Source organism: Rhinolophus hipposideros (genome assembly GCF_964194185.1).
Source record: "Rhinolophus hipposideros genome assembly, chromosome: 2".
In the NCBI taxonomy this organism is placed as follows: domain Eukaryota; kingdom Metazoa; phylum Chordata; class Mammalia; order Chiroptera; family Rhinolophidae; genus Rhinolophus; species Rhinolophus hipposideros.
In genome coordinates, this window is record NC_138048.1 from 52,386,570 (window position 1) to 52,399,898 (window position 13,329).

General features: G+C 30.9%; 1 protein-coding gene across 22 annotated transcripts in view; it reads right to left on the reverse strand.

The window, feature by feature from the left end:
* The window catches only part of DLG1 (discs large MAGUK scaffold protein 1), a 247,770-nt gene that overhangs the window by 35,478 nt on the left and 198,963 nt on the right, over positions 1-13,329 (reverse strand). For 10 of the 22 annotated variants that reach the window (XM_081073459.1, XM_081073475.1, XM_081073468.1 and 7 more), the window contains 3 exons: positions 9,956-10,132; positions 6,740-6,806; positions 1,755-1,788 (listed from right to left, as the gene is read on the reverse strand). In XM_081073459.1, coding sequence (XP_080929585.1) covers positions 1,755-1,788; positions 6,740-6,806; positions 9,956-10,132 — 278 coding nt within the window. Of the gene's footprint in view, positions 1-1,754; positions 1,789-2,478; positions 2,579-6,739; positions 6,807-9,955; positions 10,133-13,329 lie in introns of all 22 variants that reach the window. The other 12 variants (XM_081073476.1, XM_081073471.1, XM_081073474.1 and 9 more) reach the window with 2 other exon arrangements.

A 13,329-nucleotide genomic window follows, 5' to 3' on the forward strand; every position in this document is an offset into this window, starting at 1 on the left:
GTAATAACCTCCATCATACCCAGTTTTAGAACTTAACTGATATTTTTCTATATCCCTCAATATTTTCCACATAAAATCTTCTTGATCCGATCATCAAGTTACCAGTTGAATAAATCCTTTCAGTTCCTGGGAGATGAAACACAGATACCCAGCACTCAAAGGATCACTGTCCAGAAAATTAAATAAGTCACTGTCCAGAAAATTAAATCCTTTTCTAAATGACATTGTCTGGTAATCAATTACAATTTTTTCTTTGGTTCTCATCCCAAGTCTCAATCCTCAATTAAAATGAGAGATGAAAAAATGATTTGGTCAAGGCATAATTATCATCCATCATAACAATATCAATATGGGAACTAAAAAAATCTGTGGATTCATTTGCTGATCCATACCACCTCTAAAATATGTTATCATTCACAAAATAAATTCTATAGCAATAATAATCTGTGGATATATTTTCCAGTTTTGAAGATTTTCACTGGTAATTCTTCCCAAAGGTAAGAGATTTTAAAGACAGTGCCACTAGTGATAGTAAATTTGTGACTCTTGCCAAATCCTAAAAAGGCACATGCAAAAATAATAAAGTGTGTCTAATAAAAATAATTACATATAAAGCATACCTCCTTCAATCTAATAGAAACCTTTAATTGTTAAGGTTGAAATAAATAAAAGTCAAGTAACCTATAGATTAGATTAAAATTCCAATACAGAGTTAGGACAAATCAGGGAAAACTGTGAAATTTAATGTTTATTAATGAGTATCTTAGCAAGATAAAAGATATTGGCTATATCATTAATAATCAATGAATTATAAAGAAATAAGTTTTCAAAATGCTTAATAATCCAAAGGAAAAGAATTAGCTAGAGGAAAACTTTAGCCTAAAACATTACTTCTGAGTCACAGTCACCTAAAATAGCATAGTAATAATATTTGGTAAAATTTCACAATCAATTTGAAAACACTCAAATCAAAAATTTTGTTTGCTTAAATGACTTATTTCATTCATTCATTCCAACATTATATATTACATATATAAATAAAATCCGACTCTGCACTAAGCTTTATATGAAGATCAAGTACTAGCCAGAAAACTAAACAAGAACAATGCAACAAAAACCAAAACTAGAGACATCTTGGGTAAATGAAAAAACAAAGGATAATATTTCTTGTAATTCTTTTCATAAATTACAACCTCCTTAAAAAAGAGATATAATTCTCCCCCTTCCCTCAGAAACTGCTACTCAAACTCGAGGTCCACAATTCTCTAATATTTAAGATCTATTATATTTTGTACTCTCACATTACAGCTTTTAATGCTTTTCTAACAAAGAATCAAAGTGATTTTAACTTGTTTTAACAAAAAAAGGGGGACATAAAACTGCAAGAAAGATTATTTTCTACATTCTAATGATGAAGGCAGGTAGTACTATTTCTAAAAACTTAAAAAGTCTTCATATTTAAAAAATTCCTAGCAAAAATAGTTGCCATAAAAATTATAAAAAGAAAAATGCAAGCATGAGTAGAAAGTTTTTCAAGTGATGTGAAAAACATAGCATTAGAAAAACAAAAGGTGTGTATTACAGAAATAAAAATCCCAAGCATATTATTAACATGAAAAGTCTGAAAGCAATCTAAATCATATACCTCCTCATGCCAGAAGGGCACTACTACCATGATTCTCAAAATGTATCTGAAAAAGGTAGGTCTGTAGATGGAGGTTAAAAAACAACTTGGGAGTATTTTGATCACTTACTCAGGCCTTTTGATCCCATGTCGTCAGGGATCTCCTGTAGAGAGTAGTTCCCAGAGAGCAAGCAATAAAAAGATAATCAAAGAAAATAGTTGTCAGTAATGCATAAAATTGGTGCTACAATAAGAGACAGTTCCAAGACCATTACAGGTATACATATCTTACAGAGAATTTTTGTAGATTTCTGCAAATTTGAAATAAGCTAGCAGCTAAATGTAATCTAAAAGAATGAAAGTTATACCTCAGAAGCTGATTAGGGTAGAACAGCAAAATTTGAGACTAATTCTTATTATTTTAAAAGCAAAATTCAGATTGTCTACATATAAGGAAGAAATAGGATAAAATGGAATGATGCCAGATCTATTTATCAAAGACTGGCAGTACTATACTTAGAAATCACTAAGTAGCTTCCCAGGTATTCATGCTTTCCTCTAAAATATTCTTTGAGAGGGTACTAAGTTGTTTATTATAAGAACCGTTATATCAAATAATTCTATTTTAAACAACATAGCTTAAAAATACTGTTCATTTTAAATTAGCATTCCTACAGTGCCAGAAAAAATTAAGATTGGGATACAAATTAATTTATGCCTGTTAAGTTGTCCCTGGTTAAGAAAATCAGTAACCTGTTGCAGCTCTTGAAACTGTCTCCATGGTAACAACCAACTGCAGGACAGTAGGTCCCTCTGCATTTATTTTCTGTTCACCACTGGATCCACATACTTACGGTCAGCATCACTTGTTTCCTGCTCACTCTGGTCCTTGTTCTTGTAGAAGGGGAATTTTCGGGAAAAGAGGTTCTTTTTACGCTTGTCATTGAATGACTGCTGAAGAAGAGAAGGAGGGGCAAAACAAAGGATGTCTACTGTCTGTGTGTACAAAGGCCCAGCCTAGTAGCTCTGTGGAAGCCGACTCTTGTGACCACAGTGTGCAGTTTGTATATGAATTTTACTTTCATCACATATAAAGTGAACTTCTAATTTTGTATTAACTCCTCTAATTCAACATTTTACAATGGAAAATATTGAAAAATTTAAAGAGTGTAATTCAGTAATACCTAAAAATAGGAATAAGTGCTATTTGGTAAAAAAGGGCAGATTAAATCAGATTAGCTACGACTGGAGTACAAACCAAGCTAATAATCTTTTCATATCAAGCTATACTTTTCTAGAAGATACCAAGGAGCTAGATGCTCTATAACAAAAGTTATTTTAAATGTTTATTCTAGCTGTTCAAATATGTTTTTATGCATTAGGTAATAACCTTCATTTTCTTTTCCCTTGAGTACATTCCCCCAACCTCCCTTTTGTGGCTCCAACAAACTAACAAAAAAAACACACTATTACAAAAGAACACCAAAACAATTGAGAAAAGTTGCCAGTGCTGAATATTTAAAAACAATGTCTGTCTGTCTGTCTGTGTATCTATCATCTATTTATTATTGAAGAGGAAAAAAATAGCTAAATGCTTAGGGCATGAATCAAAAAATGGGAAGAAAACTAAGAGGGCTCCATCAAGACCACAAAGTCTAGCAAAAGATTTATCAATGCTATCTAACCAGGAAAGAAGAGTTAAAATTCTGCTGGCCAACTTGAATGCTATCATATCATTTGTCTTTAAGCACTACCAATCTATTTTTGAAAGTATACATAAATAAAATAAAACTAGATTCAATCCATTGGAACCATAGGTCCTAAATAGGGAATAAAATATTTGGTGCTCATAAGAGTCAAAAAGAAAGTTAACATTTGAATAGTTTACACACAATTGCTATGAGGGAGTTGCACTGCTGATTTGATGTCTTATTGCACAGAAGTTGTCTTATTGCACAGAAGTTGGAAACAAATATTTTCCATTTTGAATGTCCCATTTGTGCATTCATAGATTTAAAAGCATGTAGCACAAAGAAACATGAGGCTATTAAAGAGATGGAGCTTCTTTGTAATTTCTGTCACAGGCACCCATGTCTTGAAGGAGACAGCCTTATTGACCAGTGACACCAGGAATTATTATTATTATTATTTATTATTATTATTTTTGAGGCAGGAACAATCTAAAAAATAGAAATTTTGTTCTGATTTTTCCTGAGTTTCCTTGTTATAAGATGCTATCATTATTTTGAAGTGTACTGGACCAGGAAGTATGTTTTTGGCATGACTATGTCTAAGCATGTAAAGCCAGGTGATTAAGGTGAAGTAGATTAAAGTGACTCTTAACTCAAATTCATTACTTGAAAGAATCTATTATTTCAGTTAAGAACCTTTACAAAAACAAGGTTAAACTTTCATTTTTACCTTTCACGTTAATAATTCAGGATTAATAAGTTTATAGTTCATACCATGTTTCCCCAAAAGTAAAACCTAGCTAGACCATCAGTTCTAATGCATCTTTTGGAGCAAAAATTAATATAAAATCCGGTATTATATCATGTTATATTATGTTATGTTACATTATATAAGATCCAGTATCATATTTTACCATATCATACCATATCATACCATATCATACCATACCATATCATATCATACCTGGTCTTACATTAAAATAAGACCAGGTCTTATATTAATTTTTGCTCCAAAAGATGCATTAGAGGTGATGGTCCAGCTAGGTCTTATTTTCGGGGAAACATGGTTGTCAAGCAGATTGTCTTGATTCCAATTTTAAATTTTGAAGGCTCTAAAACCTCTAAGCAGAAATTGAAAATTAAGCTGATAAGTAAAAAATAATGTGTAAAACTCTGGGCTTACAATTATTTTATAAAGTGTCAAGTAGCATTATTTGAATAAAAATCTTTGTTTGAATTCAAATGTTAGAAAAGAGAAAGAGGAAAACTTAAGTTTCAATAGAGAAAAATTTATGTTAATCTAATTTAGGGAAGGACTAAATCTTTGTGTTCATGACAATCATTGCTTTGGAATTTAATTTTTATGATATCTGATAAAATTAACATTTTAAATAAAAGGTTATTTACCCCTCCTACTGCATATATAGTGGTCAGAGTCACTTTCACAGCAAACAACCGAAAGAAACATGAAATTTAAAATGTTTTGATTTTTGGTATCTTTGCAGTTAGTCAGAATGAGATATCATAAATATGGGACAGAAAGAAATGCTTGTTAGTAAAGAAATATATTAATTGCATTACATTTAACACCCTCCAGGTGAAGAATTTATTAAAAGTAAAAATAGCACAAGCAAACAAGACAAAAATGTGTAGGGAAAACAGAGAACTGGAGAAACATACTACCTCTAGTTTCTCTACATTTCCAATCCAAAATATTCTGTTTAATTACTTATTGTTATTAATGCTATATTGCAAGAGAAACAGTATAATAAATATAAGAACTGATAAAATATCACAAATTCCCGATACATCTATTAAATACATGAATATATAGTTTCTATATGTAGTATTTCAAAATAGCTACATGAATGTTAAAAATGTTAAAGAGAAACTGAAATGTTATAAGTCTGGAGTGGAAATAAAGTCCATAAACCATCAACCACCATGTAAGGAAAGGAAGAGAAGAACTTAGAATGGGAAATGGATTTATAGAAAGAAATGCAGTTCTGTATCAATGGCAAGCGTATTTTTACCCCACTCAGTATCATGCATACTTTTGGTGCTGTGTTAGAACACAGTGACTGTGTATAAAGTTGGTTACAGTCAACAAACAAGACTAAGATTTAAATATGTCGTTAATTCAGTTAACTTCTTACAGTACAAAAGAAAAGTTACAACATGCAACCTCTTTTTCAATACATTGACAGTGTATTTTACTAAATTATTTTAAAAGACATATATAAAATAAGCACAAAAAGCACTGTGTATATTTAAAATTCTGAGCATTTACTTGGGATTTTTTTCCTCTGAAAAATTTCCATTTTAAATACTGCTTCAGATTACAAAATAGATAATTTTGTATTTATATTTTTTGTATTTTCTGAAAGCTACAAGTTAATTTTAAAGGAAATTTATCATTTCTAAAAACATTGAATGAATGCATTATACAATTTATTCAGATTTAATTTCTTTGATCAAGGATCTTATTATCTTTTAAATTTTAAAGCTTTGAATTTGAGTGCTTAGTAATATCAGGGATGTATGAAGAGTAGGGTTAATTTATTTGTTGAGTTAACATTCTACATTCATTTGAAATATGATATATAAAAAACTTCTGCTTTAAATTAAAAAATCCTGCAAAACACAAAATATTGCTATGAATAGTATTTCAACACAACATGTGTTCAGTTTTTTCTTTAGGATTTTTGCTAAAATATTCCATTGCAGTAATTATACACATAGTATAGGACAAAGCTGTAAGACGTTTTTCATCTACTGATTTCCATTTTAAGCAGCACTTAAAGTAAATGAAAACAAAAACATGTCTAAAACACATATGAAATAATTTCGATATATTTCTTGATCATCTACAAACTCCTCCTCTTGATGGCTCTTTCTTTATTCCCTCAAAATAAAAATTCATATTGATTCAAACATGTAAAATATGAAATCTATTTGTAAATTATATTAGGAATAGAGGGGAGAAAGAACAAAAATTTCCATGAATTCACTTAAAAAACCCATAAACTGACATTATGACCTAGTTAGTAATTTTGGGGGGGCTCTATTTTCTTAGAAGATTCAAGTTAGCTATCATGATTAATACTGGAGACAAAAGTTTCTCACTGGATATCTGAATGAAGGCTGAATTAATTTCATTTACAAAAATAATCTCGGCCAAAAGTATGTTGTTAAAAATATATCAAATAACAGTTTTTATAATTTGGAAAGGTCTATGAAATGGGTGCTTTAATAAATTGGTTACTTTAATCAATCTATTGTAAAGCACCATGGCAAGAGCTGATAATAATTCTTATGTCAAAATCCTTCTCATTTTAATAATATATAGCTCAAACAAGAATTATGAAAAGTCCTATTATCCTCAATTATCAATTTCTAGAAATAAAACATTTCATATACTCACCCCTTTATCTCTTGTTTTAGAATTGAATTTCACTGTTTTTAATCGGGCTCGTTCTTTCTTCTCAACCCTGTCAAAGTACACAATTATTATTTTTTAGGTATATGAAACGTATCTAAGTGTCTAACTACAAATCATCAGTACTGATACCTTAACAGGGCATTTTTACATTCTAGAACCTTTGGATGCCATCTAGGTTTGCATCCCAAAATTAATTAGAATTTCTGAAAAACGAAATACAGGGCTCATTTTACTGTGAAAATAAAAACCATTTGTGAAGTATCAAAAATACAATACATGTGTACTTATATATATACTCAGTTCCATAATTATACAGATATTATTATAAGGTATCACTTCTGAGTTTAGTCATTTTCTAGGTTTTCTGTTTGTTTTGTTTAAATATTAGCTTAGCATGCAACACATATCTAAAAATTAAGCATGAAAGGAAGAAAGCAAATGGGGCAAAAACGTCAACAGCTGGTGAAAGTAGGTGAAGGATACGTGGGTGTTCCTTGTACTATTCTTGCATTTCTCTTATTTTTCTGTAGCTATGAAAAATTTAAAAATAAAAAGGTGGGAAATAAAAAAATTAAGCTGAACTCCAATGAGATATTTGTGTAAAAACATAAAGTAACCAATTATAGTGTACAAAGTAAAGTGTTTTAAAGTATCTTTGGAAGGATAGGTAACTTTAGTTACCTATAATTGGTACTTTTCATTCTCTATTAAGCTGAGATGGTTGCCTGGGGAATAGGGTTAAGAGGGAGTTTGTGTAACTTTTAGATCTTTTGAATTTTGAACCTTGTTAAAGTGTTATCTATTCAAAATCAAACCAAACTACAGCAAATGTTTCAGGTAGATTGTCACACCAGTATGCACCTTGCAAAATTTCATGTAAATTAAGCTTTTATAAATCTTCAATTTCAACATAGCAATTATGTTAGAAAAACCTACCAAAAAAGCCTGTGAATAAACACATTTTATTTATTTTTTATTATGTAGCAATATATAAAACTATATCTTATAGTTTTACTATAAGATAGTGAGAGAACTTTAGCAGTCATAGATTTAGACCTCAAGCTTTTTACTATTCCAGAGCAATTTTGCCCAGAACTTATTGAGGGCATTGCAAAACCAACATTTAGTGAGTGAATATTTACAACTCAAAATGGCTTTGTTTTCTAATCATTATCTTGTTCATTCAACAGTTGAGTTACTTAAATTGTGTTTATTTGTAAATATTGTTCCTGAAAGAAAGTAAGAATTGTAGCAACTACAATTGTGCTATTAGAAGTAAAGAGGTCTAAGAAAGAGATAGTTTCATTTAAGAAAATACAAGTTTTGAATCTATTCAAGAGTAAAATAGCGTAATTAGTTGTGGTTTCATACTATATTTTATGGGAGAAAAAAATTATATTCTAAAATGTTATTCACGAATGTGGGGATTTGTAGAGATCTCAAGACATATCTCTTACACAACTTCTGGCTTTAAAAACTAACTTTATAGAATTTTTATACAAAATGAAAAATATCTCTTTCTAAGATCAGCTGCATTTCTCATTTGTTGCATGCACACGTAAAGTCTTTGCAAGACATGAAGCTCCAAGAGATAAGACAATTATTGGGAACTCTGACCTTGATATTTAAGATGTGAGGTTTCTGAATCAACAAGGCACAGAGAAAGCATTTCTCAATGTAAAGGAGACTGTAACATATTCTGGGAAAAAAGTTATGCTGAAGGCTGCATTACTAAAAGAGGAGTTGCCACCAAATATAAGATCTAGCCAAAATAGCTAAATGTATGAATCTAGTCAACGGTCATAAATTCTAAAACCACAACTACAAACCTTTGTAATACTTTAATATTCCTACTCTTCAACTTCTACAAACACGTATACAAATATATACGCGTTTATAGGCAGAGATCTGAAACAGGTATATGATTTGGCATACTCACCAATTATAAAGACTTAACAAAATAAGTATAAATGCAACTCATTAATAAGAACAAAAAAAGTTTATTACATCATTAGCTTGACCAAAAGTGAATTCACTAGTTATAATAAACATTAACGTCTCATTAATAATATTTGTTGGCTATCTTAAAACTTAAAAAAGGACTTTTAGGCAAAGATTTGGGTGAATCATATCTCATAAACAGATGATTTTGGGGGAATTATGAACTGATGTTTTAGTTCCTTTCCCATGAAAGCAGAGACTTTCAACTGCATTTCATAGACCTTACAGGGTGTTCTCTAAGCTGGGATTATTCCTTTCTTTTTTTAAAAAATTAAATTTATTGGGGTGACAATGGTTAGTAAAATTACATAGGTTTCAAGTGTATAATTGTGTAATACATCATCTATATATCACATTGTGTGTTCACCATTCAGAGTCAGTTCTCCATCCATCACCATATATTTGACCCCGTTTACCCTCACCTGCCACTCCCCTTAGCCCCTTACCCTCTGGTAACCATTAAACTGTTGTATCTATGATTTTTTGTTTCATTTGTCTTGTCTTATTCCTTTGTTGCTTTCAGTTTTATATACCACGTACATGAGTGAAATCATATGATTCTCGACTTTTTCTGTCTGATTTATTTCCCTTAGCATAATAATCAAGGTCCATCCATATTGTTGCAAATGGGATTATTATTTTCAAAGAATCTGCACTTAACCACTTTTGCCACTAGATGGTAAGTATGCACTAATGAATCGCTATAATAAATAGTTAAAAGCAAAAAGCAAAGACACTGAATACACTGATACTTCTAAATTAAGAAAAGAGAGATGTGAAGCATATCACCTGGCATTTCTAAATATTTTGCATTTATTTACAATGCTTTATTTTTTTTAAGTCTAAAGGAGGTAATTTACACAATCAAAAGCTCTGAAAACTGAGATTTTATCACCACTCACATGGGAAAACTACAGAAAATTTTCATTCTCTCTCCCTCCCCTGGCATAAATACATGGCACAGTGACTTAAAGTATACTTATTTTGTGTTTAGCAACTAACAGGAGCTTTGGAGAAATTTCTGTTTGGGGGCATCATACTCTCTAGTTATGTTATTAGTTACAAAATAAGGTCAATAAAATTAAATAGTTATAAAACATGGTATGGAAAACCAAGTATAAAATAAAATTAAAGGAACAGCATTTGTTTATGTTGCCCAACTTTCAAGTGGTAAGACTGAAACACACTTATATTTACCTGCGTTTACTGGGAATCACCCCAACTTCTTCACTCTCACCATCTGGTGTAACCTGCCTGGCTTGCCACCATTCATCATCAGAAGCATTAATAACGTGGAGGATATCTCCAAACTTGAAGTTCAATCCCTGACTGGGAAGGCCACTGTCTTTAGTCTTGTCATAATCAAAAAGGGCTCTAGATTAAGAAGAAAAAGTCCATAATTATTTGTTATAACAATGTTATCAATATTAAATAAACATAGGATTCTGACAGCGTTTATAATTTGGATAAACAGTATATCATAGTAGGCAAAATAATGTCAAGCTCAACTTTGTACTATGTACAAGACAAAGAGACACAAAAAGAAACAGCAAAATGAACTTTTTATGGCAATTGTTATTAGGTATACTACTTTCTTTCTGTCAATATTGTATAGGAAATTTAAAAAACACTTTTAGTATAATCCAATGGTAACCTATACTGAATTCTAAAATGAAGACGAATCTAGAGAGTTGCTCTAAATTAATAAACAAAAGTAAATACTAAGAGATACCCTTCTCTTTATTTTGACTAGACACACTTGGGAAAACAAATTCCCCGAGAGATTTGATTCATTAGTTGTGGACTGTGATTATTTTGCCAGTTAATTATTCTTTCCATTTGTTCACAAAGCTAGAGTTAATAGGATTTTCAGAGTTAATAACAATGATGAAAACTAACTACAGATGACTTTAAAAGCTGTCAAATATTTTAGAAAAAATACTGTATTAATTTAATAAGTAACTGCAAATGTTAAGAATATTTTAAAATTTGTTAACAGTAAAATATTGTGTTCTACTACTTGATTAATTAACGTACAATATTTAAACAAATCAAAATTTTATTACCAAAGAAGCTCTCTCAGAAAAGGAACCCAGCAATTACATTTATAATACAATCTACTTATTCTTTTGTTCTAATTTGGCAACTAGAAATTAGGATACAAATCATATTCTTTTTCACACTACCCAACTTTTAAGAAAGTATCTCTTGAAATATAACTGAAGAGAGGTGGGATTAGTTGATGGTTAAATGAATGAAGTAGTTAATGGTTTTCAAATGTGTTCTTTCACGTCTTTTCAGGGGAGTAGGTATGAAGAAAGGAGGTTGGAATCAAAAGTGGGAAGGCTTAAATGTATATTAAAATGTATGTAATACACTGGGTTTATCTGAAGAAAGAATACTACAGCTGAAAAATACAGATTACAAATGATACAAATGCTAAGTCATTACTTCAACAAATAAATTCTGACCTCTAAGAGAGTGTCTTCTACTGGAAAAATAAAGCTAACCTCAAATAATACAAAAGTTCAATATAGTCATTTATTAAATATTTATTTAAAAAGGTAATGAATTAGATATGGCAAAGACAGTTGACAAAGATGATGAGGATACAAATAAACATAATATAAAATAGAAAATAAAGTACATTAAGAGGTAGAACAAATGCCAAAAGACATTCAGAAAAGGGAAAATACTACCATCGTAACATTTTTACTATTACAAATTAATCTTTTGAATTACAAAAGTGAAATAACTGCATTACTGATGAGTGATGTTAACATTTAAGTTTTGTCTTTTAATATATTTTTAATATATTTGATTCATAAAAAAGGAACCCATGGAATACTTATGTAAGTTACTGATCATAAGCCTATGATGAACACCTTTAATCTACTATCCAATGTAAGACTATACACAAAATTTTTATCAGCAACTCATGCTCACCTATGTATTTTTCCCCCTTGCTCCTGATTCCCTCAGATTCAGAGTAAAGAGCTAGTAGGAGGTAACCATTTTGAATATGCTGCTTATTTCCTTGACCCTCACCCATTTTTTGTTGGTTTGGTTTTATCACACATATGTGACTAAGTAATTATGTATGCTTTCACTTGTTTCAGAGCTTTATAAATTGTATCATACTATATGTTGCCTTTTGTAGCTTTAAGTTAGTTTTTTACTTTTGAAATTAAAAATACATTCACTAAAAAGAACCATTAGATTTCTGGCAGACTGGCTACGTTTCTATTTCCTCTCCATCCTGAAACTCACTAAAGTGACAAAAAGAAAGGAAGGAAGGAAGGAAGGAAAGGAAGGAAGGAAGGAAAAGAGAAATGACAATAGGAGAAAAGAGAGCTTAACACGTTTTTGGATGATGGTAACTAAACTTAGCAGAGTGGAGGAGGCTCTAAATAGGGTGCCTGAAGGAGGGATATTGGAATAAGATTTATTCTACAAAACCCTAGATATCCTTATGAATTAGAGGTGTCCAGTATCCAGGTAGGCAGAGATAAGCTACAGCTCTTAAAACAGAAGAACTGGTGGAAACACTGTATATAGACCTTAAATTCTTCAGGTTCCTTTTCCTGTCACCAACCCCAAAGAAGACCAGAGTTTAGTTTCTAGAGAAATTGAATTTGAAAAGGTCTGTACTCTGGAATGAGGTAGAAGGTGCTGGACCAAAAATAGATGAATAAATAAGAAATCTGCACACTGAAATCTAGTAACCTGGTACATACCACAGCCAAGAGATCAAGGATTATTTTCTAGAGATATTTAATGACTCCAAAGAAAAGCATGACATGGGGAAGGAGAAGGCAATGAAAAAGTCAATTATCTTCTGGTTAAATTCACTAGCTTCAATCTATATTCGTAAGAATAGAAAATAAGGATCACTAAACATTTAAAAATAGACACACACACACACACACACACACTCTAAAGAAAACAAGCAAAGCAAAAAAAAGGAATACAGAGAAAGCAGAGAATTCAAGAAGCAGAAGAAACATGAGAAGATACTATATCCACAAAATACAAAGATGACAAGAAGCAACAATCAAATAACAAGAAGGGGTTTCTGGAAAATAGGGTATCATAACCTCCCAATTCTTTAACAAGGAGAAGGTAAAATAAAGTCATTTTTAGACATGCTAAGCCTCAAAAAAGTGCCTCCCACACACCTTTTTTTCTCAGAAATTTACTGGAGAATGTTCTCTGGCAAATAAAAGTAAATTGAGAAAAAAGAAAATGTGGAATATAGGGAATAGACTGACACAGCAGAGAGCCAAAGGGAACAGGCAAGTCCCATATGAGCTATATCGCAAGTCTAGAGAAAAGCTAGTTGAGATTGGAGCAGAAAGACGGAAAAAAAACATTGATAAGATCACATGTTTCACCATGTGAAAATCTCTAGAGAGGTTACTGGAAGATAAAGGAACTCAGTAATAAGTACATGGAAAATTAAGCAAATGAAAATGAGACAATTATTAAGTCCAGGAAAAATGGAGGGTTGAAGTGTGGTCATAATATACTGGTTGACTGAGTAATGGCAGATATTACACAGTCACGTGACT